The 25,463-nt window shown below is 42.4% G+C and overlaps 1 protein-coding gene across 1 annotated transcript; it reads right to left on the bottom strand.

Annotated features, from left to right (window-relative positions):
* On the bottom strand, positions 1-24,529 carry TM4SF4 (transmembrane 4 L six family member 4). Its single transcript, XM_082459691.1, has 5 exons — positions 24,164-24,529; positions 23,304-23,393; positions 10,948-11,087; positions 1,457-1,646; positions 1-223 (listed from the first exon to the last, which is right to left on the bottom strand). Exons 1-5 carry the CDS (start codon positions 24,335-24,337, stop codon positions 206-208), a joined length of 612 nt encoding a protein of 203 aa, XP_082315817.1. The 5' UTR covers positions 24,338-24,529; the 3' UTR covers positions 1-205.
* Between the last annotated feature and the right edge of the window lie 934 nt (positions 24,530-25,463).

Raw genomic sequence — 25,463 nt, 5'->3', positions numbered from 1 at the left:
TTAAGTGGCCAAACTATTTTTTATTTGAAACTAACATAAGATTCTAAGTTGAGCTGACCGGGTTGGAAAGGAGAAGGAATAACTCTGGCTTCCCTAAGCTTTGTCAGTTAGGAAGCAGATAGGAATTGGCAATCCCAAGAAGAGAAGAATAAGGTTGATGTATCTTCTCACACACCATTAAGTTAGAGCAGCTAATCATGGAGGTTTAGACTGGTCCATCTCCCTGGAAGGTAGAAAGAGTTAATTAATTACAACATCATTTTTTTTTTTTTTTGCTTTCTCCTCCCTTCCCTTTCCCCTCCCCATCACCCCTCTTATTCCTGATTACTCCTACCCCTTATTGGTTACCTACTGAATGTTTTCTGACTCTGTTTCAGAGTTTTAATCTGTTACTTAACTTGTGCTTAGGCTATAGGTGTGGAAACTTCATTTTATTTTCCATCATTTTATTATTAAAATTAATTTTGATAAGTGGCACATGGGGCTCAAGTGATGTATCTGAAGCCACAGTTAATAAGTAGAGGAGCCAGGAGTTCATAAGTAGAGAACCTGGGGAGGTGGAACCCAGAGACTGTGTTCCTTTCCTTAAAGCTATGCTGTCACACGGATTTCCATCCTCTTAAGGAAATAACAGTCAGTACAATGTACTGAGCCTTCTGTTATTAACATGGATGCTTTTTTTCTTGGCTGTGCTGCTTGGCATGTGGGATCTTAGTTCCCCGACCAGGGATCAAACCCGTGCACCCTGCAGTGGAAGCATGGAGTCTTAACCACTGGACCACCAGGGAAGTCCCCAACTCTCAAGTTCTATTTAAGTTTTTTCCTCATACTTCAACCTGTGCTTTAAAATAACTTTATGTGTATGAATAATTGACTGATCTGGCTTGTTCAGGAGTTGAAATAATCACCTTGTCCTACTATCCATAGGTTTATTTTTATTTTTCATATTGTTGATAATTTACAGTCTTATTTGGAGAGTAAATCCCAAAATGATTTCATTTTATTTTTTGCACTTAAGAATGATTTTTCTCTTCTATATCTTTTCCAAGGGAAAGAAAATACCCTTCAATATATTACTCGACAACTTTAACCCACTTCTAGATCTATTTAGGAAATAAAACATTTGGGGACAGACCGTGATGCGTATTCCTGACAATATGTGCCTACAACAGATGTCCACTTCCTGTGGGGATCTTCATGTAAACATCATCATAAACTTCTATATGTATATGGAGTAGGGGTAAGACTGAAAACTTCGGTCAGCTTCAGCCTGGGTACGTTAGCATCACCGAGAGCAGAACTTCCCTCAGCTGCTAGAGGGGCTGCCTGGACTTTCCAGCCTGGCTCTGGTTTCCTGCGGTCACCGTCACCCTTTCCACCCCCTCATCCCGTTAGCGCTGGTGGCCTGACTTGGCCTCCTGCGTGCCGAGAAGGAAGGACAAAGACCCCAACTCACCTGACAGCAGCCACAGCACTGGCAGTCTCCACACAGGGTCCCCAGGAGGCCGTTGATCACCTGGATGGCACAGATAAGTATCTGAACCGCCCCTATGATCAGCAGGATGGAGAAGAGGGTCAGATGCCAGGGAATCACGTTGTCAGGCTTTTGGCACTGGCTCCATAGGTCACTGTCCCTGAGGTAATTTCTGTCGGGGACATGGGGGAGAAAGGAGATGTTGGTAAAAAGTGTGCAATACCCTAGGCTAGAAAGTCACCATAACGATTCTTCTTTTGCAATACTATCTCTCCAAGATATAAGCTCCATGAGAAAAAAAAAAAAATCCCATAATAACAACACTTTTAAAAACAATACCTAACAATTTTATTGAGTATAGACTATGGTGCCAGACCCTGTTCTGAACATTTAACACATATTCACTCCTTTATTTCTCATAGAAACTTTATGGTTCTTTTCTTCCATTTCACAAATGAGAACATTGAGGCACAGAGTTGTTAAGTGACTTACCCCAGCTCACACAGCTACTGAGTGACAGAGTGATTTTTATGAGCTGACCAGGAGAATGGGTAAGTTTAATATCCATTAAGGGGCAATGAAAATGAAGACACTCCAGGAGCAGAATCTCACAAATGTTCACGGCCTTTATCCTACTATTGTCCTTAGGGACCTTTTGGACTTCTGATAAATTATCTGTCACGTCTAGTGGCCGTGTGAAGCCATGTAAAGTACAATTGTGTCATATAGTTAAAGGGAAGAGCTTGATTCTTTTAAGGCCTGCTTCTAGCCAAATTGTGAACTGACTCAGCTATATTTTTGTGAAGATGTAGGGATTCCACCTGCAAAAAGAGTTAATTAATAACTAAAAGGAAGAAATAATCTGCTGCCTTAATACACATTTTATAAAAACTTTGAAATAGGAGAAACTGCAATATATTTGTAAAATATATACATTAGGAGTCCACTGCAATATCAAGGGCATTGTGCCTTGAAGGAGAAATGTGAAGTGTGGTATCTTTAAGACAACAATGAGGGTAAAGCGGGTAAAATCTCTGCATCTTTATATTCCTTCTCACATTCTTAAAGCTGCAAATTGGTCTCTCCTTCTTCCTTTATGCGTCCTCTCTCCTTTCAAGGCCTCAATAGGAAACTCTCCATCTGACTGCTAAAGTAATATCCACCTCATTGCTTTTAGATCATTTTGACGATCTGTCTCTGATGATTTCTCCAGTGCATCAGTACACATTTATTTGAGATACATTCTGTATTAAGATTTTGAAAAATCTTTGAAATGATGGAAGATGCCCCAGAGTTTAGTAGAGCAGAAGGGGTAAAGGAAAGAATGAGACTTTTGCTCTTGATTTAAAAATAATACATTGTTGGGGCTTCCCTGGTGGCGCAGTGGTTGAGAATCTGCCTGCTAATGCAGGGGACACGGGTTCGAGCCCTGGTCTGGGAGGATCCCACATGCCGCGGAGCAACTAGGCCCGTGAGCCACAACTACTGAGCCTGCGCGTCTGGAGCCTGTGCTCCGCAACAAGAGAGGCCGCGATAGTGAGAGGCCCGTGCACGGCGATGAAGAGTGGCCCCCGCTTGCCACAACTAGAGAAAGCCCTCGCACAGAAACGAAGACCTAACACAGCCAAAAATAAATAAAATAAATAAATTTACAAAAAATAAAAATAAAATAAAATAAAATAAAACATTGTTTATCACATTGATTCACCTTCCCATGAGAATACAGGTTCTAGCATCTCACTGGCTGGGTGACTTGTGTATCTCTCTGTAAAATGGGAATAACAATATCAAATCATAGGGTTAAATAAGGATTAAATTAAAGTGAGGATTAAATGAGTTAACACGAGTAAAGCACTTAGAACAGTGCCTAGCATATAGTAAGTTTTCAATAAACCCTAACAGTCTGGTCTAAAGGAAAAAGGCTGGTATTTCGGATTCAGATGGACCTGGGTTTGAATCGAAGCATTCCTCTCACTGGCTGTGTATTCCTCACACAAGTCACCTTCCACCGCCCCACCCCCTGGCCTTCACATCAGTTTCTTCATCTATAAAATGGGCTGAGAACAACCTCACAATTGTGAAATTTCACTGAGATAATATACCTATGTACTGCTGTATAAAACTTCTTTTCATTATGTTACTATTATTTTTAAAATTTATTTATTAATTTATTTTTGGCTGCGTTGGGTCTTCGTTGCTGCGTGCGGGCTTTCTCTAGTTGAGGCAAGTGGGGGCTACTCTTCGTTGCGGTGCACGGGCTTCTTACTGCGGTGGCTTCTCTTGTTGCGGAGCACAGGCTCTAGGCACGTGGGCTTCAGTAGTTGTGGCACGTGGGCTCAGTAGTTGTGGCACACGGGCTTAGTTGCTCTGCGGCATGTGGGATCTTCCCGGACCAGGGCTCCAACCCGTGTCCGGGAAGATTGGCAGGCGGATTCTCAACCACTGCGCCACCAGGGAAGCCCCCATTATGTTATTTTTAAAACACTCATTTTGCCATTCTGTTTTTTTCCATGTAGTCCTTCCTACCTTTACAATTTTTCAACTTGCTGATTATAAGAGGTTATAAAAAGACAATATTTTCCAGGCACATTTTATAAAGAAAAGATCCTAAGGTGAAGTAATTGACAGTCCCCAGTTTGGACCCTCGGCTGAAGAGTTTGTCCACTGGTGGGACGACACCACCCCCTGGTGGTGATATTGATGAACCGCTCACGGGGGAATTTGGAAGCAAGGATTGAGTTTGGGTGCAGAAATGCTCTCAGTTTCACTCCAACTGCTGCCTCACCCCTTACAAACCCTCACGGATAGCTGTTCCACAGGCCCTTCTTCTTTCCCCCCAAACTCTCAGGTTCTGAGAGTCTCAGATCCCCGGAAATGATTGCTGTGTCCAACCCTCCAACCCCAGGTGAGAGAGGGCCCTAATTTTTCATGGATCTGCAGGCTAATCACGCTTCCACATTCTGTGACATGAGGAGAGCTGAGGCAGTTTAAACCCACTGAATCTCATCACTGTGAAGGGCGGTCCCACCTGAGATGCAGTAATTCCATCAACCTCAGAGTAGAACATCATGGATTTCATACAACTCACTTCTTGCCAGCAACAAAGGCAGCTGAAGGAAGGAGCCGGGGAGCCCGAGGGCTTTGCCTGGGTAACTCAGGTGCCACCTCCTCCTCTGAGACAGACCCCCTGATGCTCCTCCTGCCCCCAGCTGGCTGTGGTACCCCTTCTGTGCTTCCCAGCCCTCTGGTTCCTTCTGGTACACAGTGCCCCGGACCCTGAGCTGTCCTCATCTGTCCACTTGTCTGTCTTCTCTTTGTGACTATACATCCACAAGGGTAGAGACCATGTCCCCCATCTCTGTCCCCAGTTCCAGCACAGGGAGTGTTCAGTAAATGAGCAGCTTTCATGTATGGGGTCCTGCCCATGATTTCTGGGCGCTGGGCTAGCTGCGTTCCGTCATCCCTCCCAATCCTACGAGGAGGTGCTACTTTTCTTGAACAATGCCCCAGGAAATATTCACTGAATGAATGAACATATACACAGATTAAGAAGTTGAGGGGGGAGGGGCAACATGGGGGAGGGGATTAAGAGGTACAAACAATTAGGTATAAAATAAGCTACAGGATATATTGGACAACACAGGGAATATAGCCAATATTTTATAATAACTATAAATGGAGTATAACCTTTAAAAACTGTGAATCACTACATTGTACACCTGTAACTTGTGTAATATTGTACATCAACTATACTTCAATTACAAGAAATGTACTGCTAAAAAAAAGACATTAAGTATTTAGAAAGTGTAAAAAAAAAAGCTGAGGCTAGAGAATGTAAGTGCCTGGATTTGATCTTCCTTCTGTCTGACTCCAAAGCCGGTGCTCTTAATCGTTACACACGTTCCCTGTATTTGAGTAATTTTATCCCTTTAGAATAATTAAAATACGATTAATTTATGAAATTTGATTTACACAACACATCTCTAATAGTGTGTATAGTTATCTCTAATAGTATGTCAATCAAAGTTTTCCTATACCATAATAAAGAAATTATTCTCTTTGAACCTTCATGCGACTGGTTGAAAATATTGAAATTAATCACAAAATTATCATAAAAGCATAACATTTTAGAAAGTTCTGATGCATCATAATAAATTCTATTCACAGCGATGCTATATTCATAAAAATGAATCATAACATTGAATGTTTGGCAAGTGCTACGTGGCAGTAATGGTACATTATGTACATCATGTTATTTCATTCTTGCCTGAACCTGTGAGGTAGATCTTGCTGCCACCCCATTTCACAGAGAAAGAGCTGAAAGGTGAACGCATCACCCAAGATCACACCACTGGTATGTGGCAGAGGTGGAACTGGACCCTAAGTCAAGTCGGGCCAAGGGCAAAGCCAGATCTTAACATCTCTGGGGGTTTCCTGCTTCATGAAAGCTGAGAACAGGTTGCTGCCATGCCATCTCACCCCATCCATGTGGCTTTCAGCTCTGGGGAGTGTGCTTGCAGCAGTGTATGGGGTTTCTTGCTAATAAGTAATCATTGAAGAGCAGCTGCAGATAGTCTTAACTGAAAGGCCAGGCAGAACACTGAATGGTGTCAGTTCTGTGCTTAATGAGAGAGCCCTCTCCTCACCCCTGAATTCCTTCCCCAGGGAGCAGGGAGGGCTGCAGCCTGACCGGGCAGTGCTGTGCTTGGCTGTGTTGCTTGTCTCTCTCCCGCTGCTGATTGTCTTTGGCCTTGCCTCCTGCATTCCCTCCCGCAGCTGTCCCCATGCCCTGTGCAAGCTGCTTCCCTTTTAGCAGCTCAGGGTCAAGGTAGAGGTAGCCAATTGTCTCAGAAAGGAAGACCTTGTTTGGGAGGAGGTCCTACTTCAAAGGAAGCCAAGAGGGTGTATCTCAAAATGTCCCAGATTTCTTTTCCCTTCTAGGATGCCTCTTTAGTATGGTTCCCATGACAGAAAAAGTTAACTGTCTTTGTTCCTTTAAAATGAGCGCCAACAAACATTTTTAAGGAAAACAGAACTAAATTCTACGGACTTGAAGAGTCCTGATTTTTGTGTCCCAAGCTGGAAACCTCAGAATCCACCTTGATAAACTTCCCTCTTTCTCCTCATACCTAATCCTGATGATTCCATCTCAGACAGTCTCTGACATTTCTCTCCTTTTGAGCCCCAATTCCGCTGCCTTGGAGATGGTCAGGATTTTATCTGGATTGTTACTCTAATCTCCGACCTTGCTCCCTCGTTCAGTTACTGAGACCTTCCATTCATCCTGCACGTCGCTACCATCATGACCGTCCTGAAACTCCCAAATGGTCGTGGCTTGTCCTGCTTGAAGTCCTCTGCTGTTCCCCGACGTCTTGAAGGTCTACCTGCCTCTCAATCACCCGCATCCTGTGGGTCCCTCTTCACCACCCCCAACATTCACCCTGAGCTTCCGGCCACTCAGCGAACAGACATTCTCTGAGCATGTGGGCCCTTTTCGAAGTTGCCTCAGGACTTTCTCTTCTCTCTGCCTGAAACGTGCTTCCCATCCTCTCTGGAAGGCACAGTTCTGTGTATCTTCCAAAACCAGCCCATGTCACCTCCTCCCAGAAGTTTCCCTCGCACGCCTCCATTTCCCCCTTTCGGCAAGTGAGGGTCTGTTCCCTGTCGTCACCCTAACTTACCACATACTCACTGGGGCAGGGATCATGTCTGTCCTTCTGTGCTCCATGTTTGGGACAGGCTTCAAAGCACAAAGTAAGGTCCTGTCAAGTGCTTTTGTTTTTTTAATTCTCCTACTAATCATTAGCTGTGAAGCCCTGGGCGAATTAACTTTTTGAACTGTATTTTTCTACTGTAGGGATAAGAAATCTTCTGAGATTTATTAGGAAGATTAGGTGAGATAATGCATGCAAAAGCACTCAGCCATTAATCATTAGAAGGAGGAGGAGGAGAAAAACGAGGAGGAGGTGGTGGAGGAGGAGGGGAAGGAGGAAGAGGAGGAGAAGGGAGAGATGCTGCCACTGCCATTTGGTGATAAGGGAAACTGTCCTGAGTCCTCTTCTTTGGTCTCATACAAGTGATTATTTCTTTTCACTCACTAAGTAGCTGTGTATGAATGTTACACTTGCAGCTACAACAACAACTCCTGTGATGATTACACACTGGGATCCGATGGATAAGAAGAGTCCCTGTGATAGTAAAAAAGATTGGAGACAGAGGCCACTGAGCTTTTCGAGAGGGACTCTACAAAAATCAGATAGTGCAAGTCAGTATAAACTGTGCTCTAGAAAAAGCATTGTGACTTGAAGTCAGAAAACTTGGATTCGAGCTTCCATCATTAGGAACAGTATTCCTTTGGGCAAGTCAGTTCTCCTCTCCGGGCCTCAGCTGAATTACCTCTGAAGGAACGCTTTTTGTGAGGATCAGATGAAACACTGTGGGTGAAGGCACGTTGTTAACTGAAAACACCAAGCAACACAGGGTGCAAGGATTGTTGTAAGAAACTCAAGATGAGCTTCTGCAGTTGGAGGGGAGGTTTGGAGCTGGCAGTGGGAGATAAGATCATAAAGGAAGACAGGACATGGGATGTAGGGAGAATGGCAAGCTGAGGAAAGCCCGCCAGGTGACAGAGGGTGCGGTGAGACACCCTGCCTGGACCCATCCTCCTGAAAGCCCTTCCTGTAGCAGTCGTGGCCTATTTCACACCAAGAGTGGACTTGCATTTTATGTGGGATTAAATTCTAGAGTCAGGGCATGATGGGAAAGAGCACGAATAGTCAAAATCATTCTTATCTTATAAATCACCTAGAAAGTATAATATATATGATTTTGTAATAAACCCCTATGCAGCCATTTTTGATCATACTATGGTTTGAAGCCACTCTGCAGATGTCTAGATACACAAACCTTTCCCCTTCAGATAACTATCAAAGCCCAACAGTGAACAGAGGATGGGTGGAGAATTCTGAAATGTTCCTGCTTTCCTGCACAGTTTATTCTGTGTTTGTTATTAAAGCGCTCTAATCTGACACCTGTTAATGGATGGGTTAGTTGCTGTTGTGAGGAGTAGATAAAACAACACATATGAAAGCATCTATCACAGAGTAACGTGTGATACATGGGTCTGATGTGAATGCAAACCTGCTTCAGCAGGAGGACAGATGCAGAGGGCTTTGGAAAGTGGTTTCCTCAACCTAAATGTCCATCGATAGATGAATGGATAAAGAAGATATGGTACATATATACAATGGAATATTAGCCATAAAAAAGAATGAAATGATGCCATTTGCAGCAACATGGATGGACCTAGAGGTTATCATACTAAGCGAACTAAGTCAGAAAGAGAAAGACAAATATCATATGCTATCACTTATATGTGGAATCTAAAATATGACACAAATGAACGTATCTATGAAACAGAAACAGATTCACAGATATAAAGAACGACTTGTGGTTGCCAAGTGGGGGTGGGCCGGGAGAGGGATGGATTGGGTGTTTGGGGTTAGCAGATGAAACTATTATATAGAGAAGGGGTAAATAACAAGGTCCTACTGTATAGCACAGGGAACTATATTCAATATCCTGTAATAAACCATAATGGAAAAGAATATGAAAAAGAATGTATATGTATGTATAACTGAATTGCTTTGCTGTATACCAGAAATTGATACAACATTGTAAATCAACTATACTTCAACTAAAAAAAAAAGAAAGAAATTAAAAAAAAAAAAAAGTGGTTTCCTGTCCTCCCCCAAGCAGGTGTGAGTGTGCCAGGGGAGGGTGTGAGGCCCTCATGTCAGAACAATATAAGACCATTGTACTGCCTTGGGGTGTTACTTGGCATGCCTTGTGTTTCTTTCTCCTTTGTTTTGGACATAGATTTATTCAAATTGATTTTAAGTCCATCAAGGGGAGTAGCGTTCACATTACAGAATAAATAGAAAACAGGTTTAATACTGCACTGACGCTGTGGATAGAAATACTAGCAAAGGGTCCTTGAAAGGAGACATAACAGGTAGCTTCACAGTCACACCCCTGGGTGGGGGAGAGGGAACCGTCGGGGGAGGGACCTCAGGAGGTGGCTCAACCTTATGCTGTCTGAATGCTGTGCTCAAGCAAGCCAAGCCCACAGCGGTCCTCTGTAAGAGGAGAGGGCTTTCCACAGTAAAATAAACACCCATGGCAATCACTGCATGTGATATGAGGACATTAGAGCGCTTGTACTCCTGTTTAACTACAGAGAAGCGTGGGGATGATATTTTAGGTGAAACACTTGTGGGCAAACTGAGACCTGGTGTCATACAGAACCAGCCTCCTCCATCTCCTCCATCTGAAGCCTGCTCTCGAGGTTCTGTAGTCTCTCACTATACATTAATAAATAGGGGTCTGACTTAAATAATCGGTGTCAGATTTTTTTAGGCATGGCCCCATCCTCTGTGTACAGGAGGACCCATCAACTCTAATTCCCGACCACCTAGATATGTCACTCCCTGTGCTATTGTCCATAATGATGAACAAAACAGAGATTGTCCCAGCCCCCTTGGAAGTTAGCGTCTAGTGCAGCCCTATCTAATGATGCTCAATTTTGTCCCTAATAGCCGTGTGCAGCTACGGAGTGCTTGAAATATGGCTAGTGTGACTGAGGAATTTTAAACTTTATTTCATTTCCGTGAATTTAAGTTTAAGTAGACACGTATGGCAACTGTCTACTGCCTTGAGCAGTGCGGTCTAGGGGCAGAAGGATGTGTAATATAAAAAGACTAATAATACTCGAAGTTAGAAGACGTGAGTTTGCTCCCTGTCTCTGCTGCCCACTAATTGTGAGACTTGGAGCACATCACACTTATTCAGCCTGCCTCGGTGGGGAGTTACTACCTCTTGACGTTGTTGTGGAGATTAAATTATAAATTTATTTTTAAAAAAGTTCTTTATAAACTACAAAGTACCGTGAAAATATGAAGTGTTACTTTAATGAGTTCTATTAACAATAACTCTCATGAAGAACCTACAGTGTTTTCAAGGTCGTTTTCCATAAATCTGCACCTTAGGAGATTGTTTAGTTATCCATCATTTGGGGTATTAGTGAAAGCCTTTGAGCTCTGTTAATGAGTAATCATTCTCGTTTTCTATTATAAGATTTTCAATGGAAGGCACTGCTCTCTGTTTATTAATATTATTAGTTGCCTCATGTTGATGCTAATAAATGTTTGAATGCAAGTGGTGACACCACCAACCTCCTTCTCTCAGGTCAACTGAGGTGCCCTCTTCCATTATTTCTCCTGGTGTCTGTCAAAAGAGCACCTAGAGGTGAGATCTTGTGTAACTTCACCCCACAACTCCAGCTCTGCCTCAAAGGAGCAACATGCCTGAGACTTGTAAACTGAAGATGGCGGACCTTGAGCTGTATCCCCCGTGGGACTTTACCTGCTGGTGCCCCCAATGGTGACATGCGAGCATTGAAGGGTGTACCTTACCCGTCCAGGAAGGGATAGCCCCACGTGCTATTATTGACCATGAGGCATTTTGGACCCTTGTTGATTGAGACAGCTGAGATGATAAATGAGTATCCGGCACCCAAGACTCCAACCACAGCAAATATTGTGGAGGTGAACATCTGAAAGAGAAGGAGAGAGACCGTCAGGTTCTTAAGGTATCCAGAGATTACACACAGCACGCCCAACTGGCCTGTCATTGAGCATGGTGAATATGGGGAAGTTATGGGGTATGCAGCCAGTTTTTACTGGAAATGGGGTCTGTGGGGTCTCCTAGAATGAATTTTGGTGTCTCATGTCCCTTTCTCCACCCCCATCCCCATCTTTTTCACCTATTCATTGATGACTCAAGTGCTAGTTATGGTTTGATACCTTTGAACCAGGATTTTTAACCTTGTTAAGAACAGATTGTCCTTCACAGGCCTAATATGGAAGACCAGTCTATCACAGAATCAAAGAATCTTAGAATGGGAAGTGATATTCAGTTCTGTGGTCCAATTATCTCACTGAGGCTAAGTCACAGTGGGGCCTCATGTGGCAGGAAGGTTCTGCTTATGAGAAAGGGTAGAAGTCTAGAATTTCTCCTCATCAGTCCTAGTTACATTCCTTGAGTTCAAAAAGATTAAGTCCAACCTCTCTTCCATGAGGTAGCAACATTTAAAATATCTGAAGATATTTTATATCTTACACAAAAATATTTTCTATATGACATCTCTCCACCCCTTCCACCCTCTGTGCGTTTTCTCTTCTTTGGGTTACACAAGCCCAACGATTCCAGTTCTTTTAAATATTTTTATATGACAGAGATTAATTAGTGAAAAATAGATTGTACTACATCTTTTTTTTTTTAAATTATAAAATCAAGACAGAATATAGAATATAAAAGGCAGAAACAATCCTGGAGCCCATCCAGGCTAACTCCATCTTAGAGATAAAAAAAAAAAGGGCCTAGAGAGGCAATGTCCATTCTAAACAGTAATTAAAGAGTAGTGTGGAAACATTAATAATTCTGTAAATAGAGGTGGCAAATGATCACCTCTATTGCTTTGGGACATGAAGGTGTAGTGCAAAGTACAAGAGTTTAAAAGTCAGCAGAACCCAGTCTCAAATCTCAGTTTTGCTACTTTTCTCTGTGTGATGACTGGCTCTTAGTTTCTCATCTATAAAATGGGCATGATAAAGCCTACCTAAATTAGATGTGATAACCCAAGTTAAATGTCAGTTACTTCCTCTTTCCCCTTCCCTGTATTACTATCAATCTTTTTACAGTATATATTTGAGGGTTTGAGGGTGGGGTTAGAGTGTAGAGAGGATCTAACTGTGCCTGGGCAACTGGAATCTGTGTAATCTATTTAGCTGGGATTCGTATTCATATCATATGTCATATCAAATATAAATGTGTTTTTTTGAAAATTTATTTATTTATCTATTTATTTTTGGCTGCGTTGGGTCCTCGTTGCAGTGTGCGCGCTGTCTCTCTAGTTGCAGCCAGCAGGGGCTACTCCTCGTTGAGGTGCATGGGCTTCTCATTGTGGTGGCTTCTCTTTGTTGTCGAGCACGGGCTCTAGGCACATGGACTTCAGTAGTTGTGGCAGGCAGGCTCAGTAGTTGTGGCACATGGGCTTAGTTGCTCCGCGGCATGTGGGATCTTCCTGGACCAGGGCTCGAACCTGTGTCGCCTGCCTTGGCAGGCGGATTCTTAACCACTGCGCCACCAGGGAAGTCCCTATAAATGTATTTTTGGTGCAACTTTCCAAGACTGAGCTCTGGCTCCATGCACCGTGTCTGACTTCCCATGTAGAACTGACCATTCCCTTCTTCATATTGAAACAGAACAAGACCCTGTGGAGTTCCTGGGCATGGAAGCCTTTCCATGTCCCTGTTTCTTGTTTGTAGGGAACAGACTCTAGTCTCCATGACCTTCCCAGAATCCCAAAGAGCAGATTTGAACAGTTGCTAATCAGGGAATGGAGGGGATGCAGAGACAAGGGAGGAACAGCCAAGAAACAATAATTCAGCCTTGGGGCAGGGTCCTGGTTCCATCTCAAAGGATACACGTAATAATATCTTTGAGCTCTTTATAGAATTAAAACCCCCAACAAATGGAAGATGTTAGCATTCTTCATTCCAGAGAAGGTCACAGTTTGATAACCTTGAGAAACTCATCAGGAGACCACTTGAGACCAGATTAAAGAAGTTCAGGCCCTGCACACACCCTGATCCTTATCAGCAAAGCTACCCTTGAACCATTGCTATAAAACTCCTCACCAAATCCTCCTGGGTTGGGACACAGTTTTTCAGGGCATGAGCCTGCTGTGTTCCCCTTTGCCAGGCAAAGCAATAAAGCTATTCTTTTCTACTTCACCCAAAACTCTGTCTCAGAGATTCAATTTGGCACTGGTGTACAGAGGCCAAGTTTTCAGCATCCATATCTCCCACCTCCAGGGCTCTAGAATGTATCAACTCCCATCACAGCACAGTATATATAAGGCATTACTGCATAGCTGTTTGTGTCTGTCTTCCCCAACCAGAGGACAGACTCCTTGAAGCCATGGACAGTGGGTTATTTGAAGATAGTTAGGACATTACTCCACCCCTACCACCAACAGTTTGGTTTTTTTTTTTTTCCTCCCCAGCTTATCAAAGGCACTGGATAACTACTTATTGGATATTTTCAATGGCTAAAGTTCATAACACATTATTTAGATTTTCCTCTTAATTTTTATGCCTAGGGTATCCTAAACCCATTCCCACCATCAAGAACATTGTGAATATAATCTAGGTCAGAAGTAAATAAAAATTTGAGTCAATTTATCATGTTAGAACAGGCAATCTCTTTTCCAAAGGATGTCTTGTTGAATAATTTTAGAAATTGTTGAATTGTATAAAGTTAAATAGGTTTCATTCCTCTTGTACTTCTAAGAATCTTTGTGATATGCTAATATGTATGAAGCTCCAAGAAGGGGATATACATGTATACTGGAATGTTAGGAAAATTATTAGCTCTCAAATTATCCCTCAGAAGTGAGGGACTTGCTTTAGAGCTGTGCCCTTATTTCATCCATCAGGTAACAGGACATTTCCTCAAATTTGAACAAACAAGTATTGTATGGGAAAGACATTAGTCAGAAACAACCCAATTACTGTTGGATGACAGAATTATTTATACATTTCCTTCTTAACACAGATTTGCTAATTATTCTAGGAAAGTTGACCTCACAATTCCTAGTTCCAGATATTATAGTTAACAAGCCTTTCAAAGGGCATTCTAATATAAGTATGTTTAGTGTTTACAATTGTGAGGATCATTAATATATACTTGCAAGAGGGATGTCTGAATACTGTCTTCGTCTTATCTGAATTGATATTTATGACTAACAGTGAAATTTCCCCTGACAGCATCATACATGGATACAAAAATGTCATTAAATGGAAAAAAAGGTGTGCTGTGGGAAACTTTTGATGGCTCCAATGGTGTCTTTAGTGGGAGCAAAGACATTAAGGTTAAAAAACATGAAAACAGGGCTTCCCTGGTGGCGCAGTGGTTGAGAGTCTGCCTGCCAATGCAGGGGACACGGGTTCGAGCCCTGGTCTGGGAAGATCCCACATGCCGTGGAGCAACTAGGCCCGTGCGCCACAACTACTGAGCCTGTGCGTCTGGAGTCTGTGCTCCGCAACAAGAGAGGCCGCAGTAGTGAGAGGCCCGCGCATTGCGATGAAGAGTGGCCCCCGCTTGCCGCAACTAGAGAAAGCCCTCGCACAGAAACGAGGACCCAACACAGCCAAAAATAAATAATAAATAAATAATAATAAATAAATAAATAATTAAAAACAAGACAAAACAAAAAAAACCATGAAAACATTTTAAAATAAATGAGAGGGGAGGAGTAATATTTCAAAATCAATATATTAAAATTATTTTATATTTTATACATGTGATTTAAAATATGCATATATCACAGAACGCTTTTGCATATATTCACGTTAGTCAAAGAACTTTTTTTGAAACTGCTTTCTGGGAAAATAAGAGGTGGTTTCATACAAAGTTTCACCTTATATTTGGGTATGTATTGTAATTTGCAGAGTTTTCTGATCTCATAGGAGCCTATAACTTCTTCCCTTGAGCCCTTGCAACGACACACTTGGGGAGATGCTGCTCCAATTTAAAGAGAGCTTATCTAGCTACTTCTCTGTCTCTGAGCTACCTCCATGCTCCAATCAACTTGCTGTTTAGTTAGACACAGCTGGTATTAATCTAGGAATGGCCAGAACGTTCCAGTAGAGCAATTGGAAGCTGACGCTCAGGTCAGTTTTTCCTAATGTTTTACCTCTTATCCTTTCAGAGTGAAGCTCTGAGTGGTCTGGAAACATTTTTGACATGTGGTCCTTGGGATGGATTGGATTGTCTCAATTAAAAAAGAAGATTCTATGAAGGAAGGGTCTCTCATCTTAAAATTGCTTAAAAGTCTTCAAAAGCCAGAATTTCCACTAAATAAATGGTTAAATATTCTCATAATTATGTTTTCACAAAAATGACGATCTCAAAAACCTTCTAGTGCAATCATCTCACTTTCTAGATAATGCAAAGAGCTTCATTCTGTGACAGCCTTAGATGTATTATCTCATTTAATCTTCTCAACAAACCTGTGAGGTGGGTGTGATTATCTACATTTTCCAGACAGGAAACTGAGACTACTAGAAATAAAGACAATTGCTCTAAGTCAAACAAAGAGTAAAGTGGTGGAACTAGGATCAGTCCATGGCCACTTGTTTCCAAATGCTTTTGTGACTTTCTCAAATCACACATCTAGAAGGTGGCTGAACTAGATTAAGAACTGGGGTCTCGGGGGAAGGGGCAACATAGGGGTGGAGGATAAGAGGTACGAACTATTAGGTATAAAACATGCTACAAGGATATATTGGACAACACGGAGAATATAGCCAAAATTTTATAGTAACTATAAATGGAGTATAACCTTTAAAAATTATGAATCACTATATTGTACACCTGTAACATATAATATTGTACAGCAACTATACTTCAAAAAAAACAAAAAACAAAAAAAAGAACTGGGTCTCCCTCCCAGTCTAGGATCTTGTACCTACCACCTCTTCAAATACACACACACACACACAAAACACACTGCCACTAGCACCAGATATTCTGTCATTTGCAAATTTCTCTGTGAATGATGTTGGTTCTCTCATAGAAATAAAATGACAGATAAGGAAAAAAATATCTTTCTGCATATTTGACCTTCTGATTTTGAGTTCTAATTATTAGTCAGGAATCATGAAACTATTGATTATTAAGAATGGAAGAGTATCTAAAATTGCTGTAATAGAAAAGAAAGGTCACGTTTCCAGGAAGGCAGTTTGGTAGTCTGAGGAAACCAGGGTCCCGGCCTCCTGAGTCACCCAGGCCCCTGCCTCCCTGGCCTGGGTTTCTGGAGGTAAACAGAAGAAAGGGGTGGGTGGTTCTAGAAGGTCCCTTCGACTAAAACAACTCCAGATTTCATCATCCACTGGCTGGTAATGAGAGGAGAAATCTGTCTTGTGCTATTCCTGCTGTGTGAGATGAGTGGAGGATTTTAGATATCATTCCTGGAACATTTCAACAGGCAAATGTTTACAGACACAAAAAGTGAGCACAATGCAAACAGTCCTCATTTTAGGCAAGTCTGAGTAAATGAAAAACCAGGTTAATATAAAATAGCAATGAGATAATTTTCCCCTTTATTGAAGAGTCCCCCTTGTAAGCACCTCTATCCCAACACTGTCCAACTGAAATATAATGTGAGCCATATACATAATTTAAAATTTTCTAGTAGCACTTCTTAAAAGGTTTAAAAAAATGAGATTAATTTTGATAATATATTTTCTTTAACTCAGCATATCCAACATATCATTTCAACAGGTAATCAATATAAAAACTACTAATGAGATATTTTACATTCTTCTTTTGTACCAATTCTTTGAAATCTGGTATGTGTTTTATACTTATGGTACATCTCAATTTTTCTTTTATTTTTTGTGGCCAAGCCTCACAGCATGCAGGATCTTAGTTCCCCGACCAGAGATTGAACCCGCGCCCCCTGCAGTGGAAGCGCAGAGTCTTAACCACTGGACCGCGAGGGAAGTCCCAGGTACATCTCAATTTAAAAAAAAAATTTTGTTTAATTAATTAATTTATATTTATTTATTTATTTATAACATCTTTATTGCAGTATAATTGCTTCACAATGGTATGCTAGTTTCTGCTTTACAAACATAGTGAATCAGCCACACACACACATATATCCCATCTCCTCTCTGTTGCGTCTCCCTCCCTCCCACCCTCCCTATCCCACCCCTCTAGGTGGTCACAAAGCACCAGCTGATCTCCCTGTGCTATGCGGCTGCTTCCCACTAGCTATCTATTTTACATTTGGTAGTGTATATATGTCCATGCCACTCTCTCACTTCGTCCCAGCTTACCCTTCCCCCTCCCCATGTCCTCAAGTCCATTCTCTAGTAGGTCTGCACCTTTATTCCCGTCCTGCCCCTAGCTACATGTAAAAGAACGAAATTAGTACATCTCAATTTTGATTGGCCACATTCCATATGCTCAATAGCCACATGTGGATAGTGGCTCCTGTATTGGACAGTACAGTCTAGAACATTTGGAAGATTGATTTTTGGTAGTAAAAGTTAAAAAAAACAGTTGGTTATGGTCTGTACTGCTTCCCTGATTACAGTTACCCACAGGAGGGAGAGATGTATGACAGAGGAGGGCAAGACAGTGACCCTCAACTGAAGCAATAAGGTTTTATTTCTTTACAAAACTTTCTGAAGAAAATATGGCATCAGGTTACAATTTCATAAAGCTACAGGTAGTATGTTTTGTTTTTGTATTCACATTTGAAATATCTCACCTTGAAATAAAAAAAAATACTCCAAATAATTTTTCATAACTTTTCCAGAATGGATGACCTACATGAAGCAAGGTACACTTTATGTCACTTTGTTTTAAGTCATTTCGTGTTCAGAAGTCTTTAAAAAATTGCTAAATTTACTACTCTGAGATATTATCAATCTTAAAATCAGATGAAGTCCATTCCATTTATCATGGGTTTCATGATACAAAATTTTTCATGTTAAAAGAGAAGTTATTGAAATCAAGTTGAATATGTTAGGGAGCAGATGCTTCAAGTTGGTGTTTTTTAAACTAAACAGGCAAAAGGCCTGGAATATTTCTGGAAAGAGACACAATAATTGGAAACACTGGTAACCTCTGGGGAAGGGCGTTGCTAGACTTTGGAGTCAGGAATGTGTGGCTTCCGTTGTAGTTTTTGTACTATGGACATGTTTTCCCTATTCTAAATGAATAAGTAGTAAAGGGGGACACTACTGTGTAGTGTAGTGGTCAAGGGCATGGGATACAGGCAGACAGATCTGGGTTTGAGTCCTGGTTCCTTCCTCATGACCTTGGGAAGGTCATCTTTCTAAGATCTCCATTTCTTCTTCTGTAAGATAAGCCTCGATAATAACTACCTGTCTCCTAGAGATCATAATATGTAAGATAGCTAATCAAAAATAGGAAATAGGGAATCAAATGTACACATTGTCTAGCAAATCAGATAACCCCCAGGTGGGGTAGGCTCTTAGATAATGCCTGGTACTTCACCGTGGGGATACCCAGAAATCTCTTTTGCCTATTTCCAAGATTTGGATAATTTCCCATGACATTAACAAGCACTTGACAAATGTCATTATTATATTATAATGCTTTAATAATCATAGCCTCACATACTTTAACCTTCCAGAAATACAGAGAGTATAGCTCTGGGGAGAAAAATAAAAGTAAACAGGCTGACTATCTCATGGTTGCTCAGCACACATGTTCAGTTTGTATTTCTAAAGAAATGTGTGTTAATGTATGTGCTGTAAATACTTCCCTTGAAACGGAAGAAGATGCTCTCGAATTCACCATGTGTCAGCTTTAAGGCCTCCCCCTCTACTGGGCTCTGGAGGCAGACTATGTGGGACGAGATCCCACCTCTGCCCTGGTCCGTGGCGTGTACTTATGTCAGCTGAAGCAGAGGGAGGAGGGGCGGGGGGCTGAGAAGGGGGGAAGGGTGGGTGGTTCGGAGACATGGTATTTTGAGGCTTGGGTAGTGGCAACATGTTGGGGAAACATCTCTGGTGGGCATGAAGGTTCCTCTCAGCAAGTTTTCTAAGAGGTACATAGATACTACTTGAAGTGTTTTCTCGCTTAAACGTGAATGTCCTCCTGTATTTTCTGCCTCAGTCTTGGGAAGCCCGGAAGACAGACTGGGGCGTCGTGGGTGTGGTGGTCAGAAACTCAACTTGCAAGAGCTTCAGTTTCCTTATTTATGAAACGAGAAGTTTAACGCCTAACTCATTAGGGGCTATTGTGAGAATTGAGACTGATAAAGTACGGAAATCACCTGAAATCCTCCCAGAGCGTTCATTTACTTCATTCATCCAACAAGCATTTATCGAGGACCTATGTGTTCTCAGTACCCCAGGCACTTGGTACTACTCTCCCCTGCCCTGCACGCTAAGGCTTGCAACCTCTTCCCCCACTCTTGCAATGTCCTTACGAAAGGTAGCAACTGCCACGGTCCATTTTACAGCAGAGGATTTTGAAGCATAGAAAACCTTTACTGAAGAAATAGGGTTTCATACATTATTTCTCCTTTTAAGATAATCTATTATTTCAAAAGAAGTGTCTTTCTTAAATCCCCCTCAAACGGGCTGTCCTTCCAAGGAATGCAGAGGCGGCTGTCAGCACCAGTGCTCTTGGCCTCAGGAAGTACTGATGGCAGAAGTGCTTACGCAGAAGGCATCCCTAAGGGGCACTGGCGAGCCGAGCTGGTCATGGGGAGAAGTGCTGACTCTACAGTGAATAGACTGATTTATGACCTAACCAAGATCTTCCTTCAGAACAGGTCTGTCAACCATCTGGCCCTGCCTGTGGATGGGGGTGGGGAGGCCTTTGCCTGACATACTTTCAGGATGCTGAAATGCCAGCCTATCCCTAAATATCTCCTTTATCAGGCTCATTATTAGAGACACTCTTTTGAGTCAAGGTCAAGGTCTTCTAAAGGCTCTTATTAAAGAACATACTTAACACGAAAGAGTTGATAAAATTAATCAACCCTGAGATGTCAAATTTTTTTTTTTTTTCTTTTTAAGGATTAGAGGGCAGGAGACCCTGACCAACCACAGATCAGCAGCTAGGGCACCTCCAGTTTTGGAGAACGAGTTTGAGACCTAACCACAAACCCAGGCCAGGGTTTCCAAAGCCCACCTTGGAAGTTACCCTCCTCTCATAGCTTTTGCCCCAGGGCTCCCTTTTCTCAACTCTCATTTACCCTAATTTATTTAAAAGATTGCAGATCCCTGGGACTGGATTTCAGTCTTGCTCTGCCTCAGAGGAGAGTTTGCCTCTATTTTTTAGTTTCACTATGAAACTATCAATTGGGTGACCTCAAGATTTTTTTTTTTCCAGCTCATTGTCTTGCTTTATCTCTACAGCCATCACATCCTGCTTCCACTATTGATTCATGTGTCCTGGTTTAACTACCCAAGGGAAGGGAAGAGAATAATGCAGCTGACTTCTGGGGAATATTCCAGAAAGATGCAGCAAAGAAGAGAGGAGAGAGAGAGGCCAGGAAACAAATGATGGAGAGCAAAGCTGTGAAGACAGCCACAGGATTTAGCTCAGCAGCCCTTGGCCTAGTCTGTTCCTGCCTCACAGACCTTTCTACCCACAGGATTTCTTACACCACGTTCCTCAGAAGCCCAGTGTTCCTTAAACACCCGGAGGGGAAGGCTGTGAGCCTTTGGAAAACTAATTCAAGTCTTTAGCATTATAGTACCGATCAAATTATGCTACAGCTTTTTTTCTTTTTGTCTGACAAAATGTTTGTAAATACCTTTCTTTAGAAACTGATGATTGCTCCAGAACCTCAGGACATTAAGGAAACTTGGCTCTAAAGCAGGGGCATGAATCCAGTGGCCCTTAGGGGTGGGTGAAGAGCTCAGTCATGCCCAGTGCAGGCTGTTTTTGTGCCAAAATAGAGGCCCAGGAGTAACAGGTTAATTTTTTGTTTTTCGAAAAAGAAGTAAGATATCTAGATATTTTTTGTGAAATCTCTCTACTTTTAAAAGTTGGCAGCTGACTAACAAACAAATCAACCCCAAACAAGAAATCGTTCTGCTCGCCCCCTAGAGTGTGGTTGCCCCTGGTACAGGGCAGCTCTGGCTGTGTCTTGGTTTCCAGCTGGCAGAGCTGGTCCTCTGACGGGCACTGCCCTTGTGGACGGTCAGCCAGTGGCTGGGAGGAGTCATCCTCTACCCACACCAAGGGCAGATGCCCCCCCGTAGGGTGAGGAAACCCAATCAGACAACTTGAATTGGGCAGACCAAATGTTTCAGATTGTATTGACTCAACGGTGCTTGTAAAAATGTGACTTTTCTGCCTTCCTCTTGGACTTCACATAAATCTAATTTAAAAACACTCTTGGCACAATACTTTGAATATTGTTTCGCATCTCACTTTGGTTATGTATAAACCTAAAAACAAAAGAAATAAACAAACAAAAACCCTGGTTTTATACTGGCTAATCTTCAGACTTCTACTCAGCACCAGGGAATGAGCTGTTAGATTTCTAAGCAATTCATCCAACTTTCTTAATTGCTAATTTTTTTCAAATTCTTATTTCCAACCTATTGCCCCCAAATCCACAAGGTATAGTGGGATTACATTTCAAAGAGAAAATGAGTTACATATTTATTCCTTTCCTTTATAATTAAGTATAGTAAAATATCATTATATACATCACATGTTACATAATTGTATCAAATGAATTGTGGTTGATTTTTACATCTCTTTGTAAATGATGATTTTAAACGTTGCTATAATAACCAATGCTTGATGGTGTTAAAAAGGTGAGAACATTCTCTTTGAATGATCCTCGATCTCACATGGAAAAGCATCATTGTATTTGCGGTGCACGAGCCTCAGCCCTTCATATGTAGTCAATAGATATTTTTTAATTGACTGAGCAAATAGTGATGAGAAGGAAATGTTAGAGATGATTCTGTTTCAGGACAGATCGCTACACCTTTACCTTTAAGAGGTTAAGGTAAGAGTGTATAATTCATCATTGGGGTTCTCTTAGATGGACAATTGAATCTTGGGAAATTAGAGCAGGAGCTGGTCTTACTCATCATCCAGCCAGTAATTCCAGTTCAGCCTTCTTCATTTTGGCCACGTCAATGTACCTGAACTCAATATTTTTCTGTACGTCAACTCTCTATTTTATTCATTTATATCACCTCTATGAATGAAAAAGTAGAATCATTAACACACATAAACAAAATATTATTGAATTTCTAGTTAATGTTTCTTGCATTCCTGGAGCTGGAAACTTGGTAGAAAGGGAGGTTACAAAGGATTAGAAATAGTACAGACATTTCCATCAAAATAAGAGTTTTCTTGATAGAATCGAGAGGACTGAAGGAGAATCAAAATTAACTTTCTATGTTATTGGAAGATAGAGCACATCTGTGTACTAGCAGAGCTTGTCTGTACTTGGGACATTCTGATCTAGTCCAACTTCCTCATCTTATAGATGAACAGAGGAAGGCAGAGGGCACCCCAGTTGTGGAAATGGAACCCAACCCCACTCCCAGCCTTCTTCCCACTCCAGCTTGGAATGGTGAAGCCTAGTTTCTCTAGCTTGCCCACTAAAGATGGATGGCTGCAGGAAACAAGAAAGGAAACAGAAGGCCAGAGGCAAAATCCAGGTACAGGTAGGGAAGTGCTGAGCCTCTGAAGCAGTGAAGCAGGCAGCGGTGTGGATGGAGAGTTTAGGGGGCTATTGTGGAGAGGAGGTTACCATCTGTTATCCTGTCCCAGCTCCCCTTTACAGGTGAGACAATGCAGAGCCAGAGAAGGGAAATGACTTGCCCAAGGTCTCAGGGCTTCGAAGTGGCAGAGGGAGAGTCACAGCCCCCATCTCTGCCTTCCGAGCATGCATTCCTTATATGGCATCACTGCAACTTTCCAACTCTGATATCCCTGCCTGTTTGTAACATTTTAAATGGTACTCATACCCTATAAGTAGGAGGGCTATGGTTTTAAATTTTTATGATTATTGTTATTTTGCACCAGCAAGAATCCCACCTTCATTCCTGTACCAGCTGCCCCCAGAGTCCTGCCTGCGGCCGGTAACTCATCCCCACAATGTCCAGCGCAAGGAGGCAGTGCGCCCCAGAGCAGTTCTGGTGGCCGCCCCATCTCCCTCCCCCCCCCCGAAACTCACCGCAAAGCGCTTCCCACAGCTCTCATTGCCACAGCACGTGCAGCAGTCATTGTTCTTCAGGCCCAAGAACACCAGCGCAGGGAAGATCATCTACCGGCAAAAGAAGCATCTCAGGGTGGGTCTGGTCTGGCATGTGAAAGGGGGCCCGAGCCTGCCTGCCTGCCTGTGTGAGGAACCACATCCGCAACGTGGGACTCGGTGACCAAAGAGGATGGCAAGAGCTAACGGAGCCTGGCTGGTGGGTAGACAAGTATTATGGGGTCTTTAGGTTCTGTTTGGCCTAACTGCAGCTCCAAGGCAAGATGTCAAGATACGACACCCCAAGTTTCCATTTACATGGTGGGTTAGGACAGGGATAAGAAACTTGTCCTCAGTTGTCATGAAACATGAATCTCTCTCTCTCTCTAAACCAGAGGTCCCCAACTGCTATTGGAAACAAGGGGTAAAGAAATCATTAGCACAAGAGTGGAAGAGGAACCCACAGACACCTCCTTCTCTTGGTGGGTTTTAGTCAATCGATTAACTAGAAAATGTGTGCTCCTTCCCCAACCTCCTCAACCCAGCACCGCAGCATTATCTTGTTAAAGATATTATGCGGCTCTCAGTTTGGTTCAGGGAAGTCAACTGACCCATGGGAGCTGCCAGCCTAAGCTTGGGGATTTCATTACTTAGTCAATTTAGTGCACGTGTCTCTGGCAAGTCCCAATGGGGAAGGGAAAAGATTAAAGTGCTCACTTTTCATCATGCGATGCTTGGGCTTTCGTTAGCAACTAAATCTCTTCCTGTTCAGTAAGTACCCAATTTTAAAAGGATGGAGAGGAAAATCTCCTTTGGGGAGATTTTAAGGTTTCCTTACTCACCAAGACCCCGCTTCCTAATATTCCTCCAAAATACCAGACCTCGTCAGAAAGGTGGTCATTGTTGTCTATCACTTTTCCTCCAGGGAAAAATAGCAGGAGGTGAGCCAGGAAGCCAGCCACAGCGAGGGGAATGAGGGTGCTGCCCAGGCACTTGGCACACCTCGCAGTGCACATGCCGGGGAGGTAGGATGCAGGTCTCGATATGAGCCCCCTCGATGCCTCCTTCACAGGCTCTCTTCTGAGTTATCCGCCGCAGAGGCGTAATAATTGTCCCCAGATCAATCCGAACTTTGGAGCGGAGAAGCAAAATCAGCCTGTGAACTGTGTCCTTGGAGTTCGCTTCAGCTTCTCAAATATAGCAGAACCTCGATGGCGATGGACATTTATACATTCTCCCTGACCCGAAGTCTTCTTTTTTTTTTTCTGCACCCTCATAAATAAGATTACGTTCATTGCAATCATTTTGCCATGGAGACCAATAACCTCTGTTAATAATCCACCAGCACAGACAAGACACTCAACCTTGCTGCGATTGAACTTAGGGCTGGAACAAACAGCATCTGGGACTCCTGCACCTTTAAACTGACAATGGCCCTACACAAATCAAGAAATATTTCCCCCAGGCCCTTTATAAATCACTGTAAAATTGAGTTACATCCTAGCTGAAATCATGTCTCCTGAGTACTTAATGGTCTACAGTGCGTGTCTTTGTTTTTTCCGCTGAAAGCCTAGCATGCAAAAGAGTTATTTGAAAGAGCTTCTTTTTTCCTCAATAGGAAAACAACAATTTGATGGTCTTGTTGGGTATTGCTGAGCTCAGGCCTACAGGAATTTTTTAAAGGATAAAATCAGAATAACTATTTATTTTATTGCCTGATTACTCTATTTCTATACTTGCTACTCTATTAAGTTCTATCTCTTTCCCAACCTGGCGTGATAGAAATAGCAAAAACTGTTTTCCCAATCACCTTGTTCACCTATAGCTTCCATGCAGGAATAAAAAGCTCCACCTTTACAAAGGATAAGGGGAAAGGGAGGTCGGCGTTGGGTGGAGGAGAAGAAAGATACTGATGAGTGGATTGGAGGCAGAGCAGTCAGGGAGCGTAAGAGGAGGTAAGATGGGACCTCTACTGGAAATTTTGCCAACTTCCCAGGGCAGGATTCGGTTACTAATTTGCTTTGTGTCACTTTAAGAAAGTCTCTGCCATGCCTATCCCAAGCCCCACCTTATGCAATGACCCTGCTCAGTACTGGTGCTATGTAACAGCTGAAGGACTATGGGGTGGAAACGGAGCCTGCT

Source organism: Balaenoptera physalus (assembly GCF_965194825.1).
Source record: "Balaenoptera physalus genome assembly, chromosome: 4".
Lineage (NCBI taxonomy): Eukaryota > Metazoa > Chordata > Mammalia > Artiodactyla > Balaenopteridae > Balaenoptera > Balaenoptera physalus.
The sequence above is the reverse complement of the archived record's forward strand: the minus strand, read 5'-3'. Positions and strand labels throughout refer to the sequence as shown.

Excerpts from the sequence above, each read along its gene's own strand:
- TM4SF4 (XM_082459691.1), bottom strand. The coding sequence starts at position 24,337 with ATGTGCACTGCGAGGTGTGCCAAGTGCCTGGGCAGCACCCTCATTCCC. Across the intron at positions 11,088-23,303 it reads GCTGTGGGAAGCGCTTTGCG|ATGTTCACCTCCACAATATT; the intron begins GTGAGTTTCGGG and ends CTTCTCTTTCAG. Across the intron at positions 1,647-10,947 it reads GGCTATCCCTTCCTGGACGG|AAATTACCTCAGGGACAGTG; the intron begins GTAAGGTACACC and ends TGTCCCCGACAG.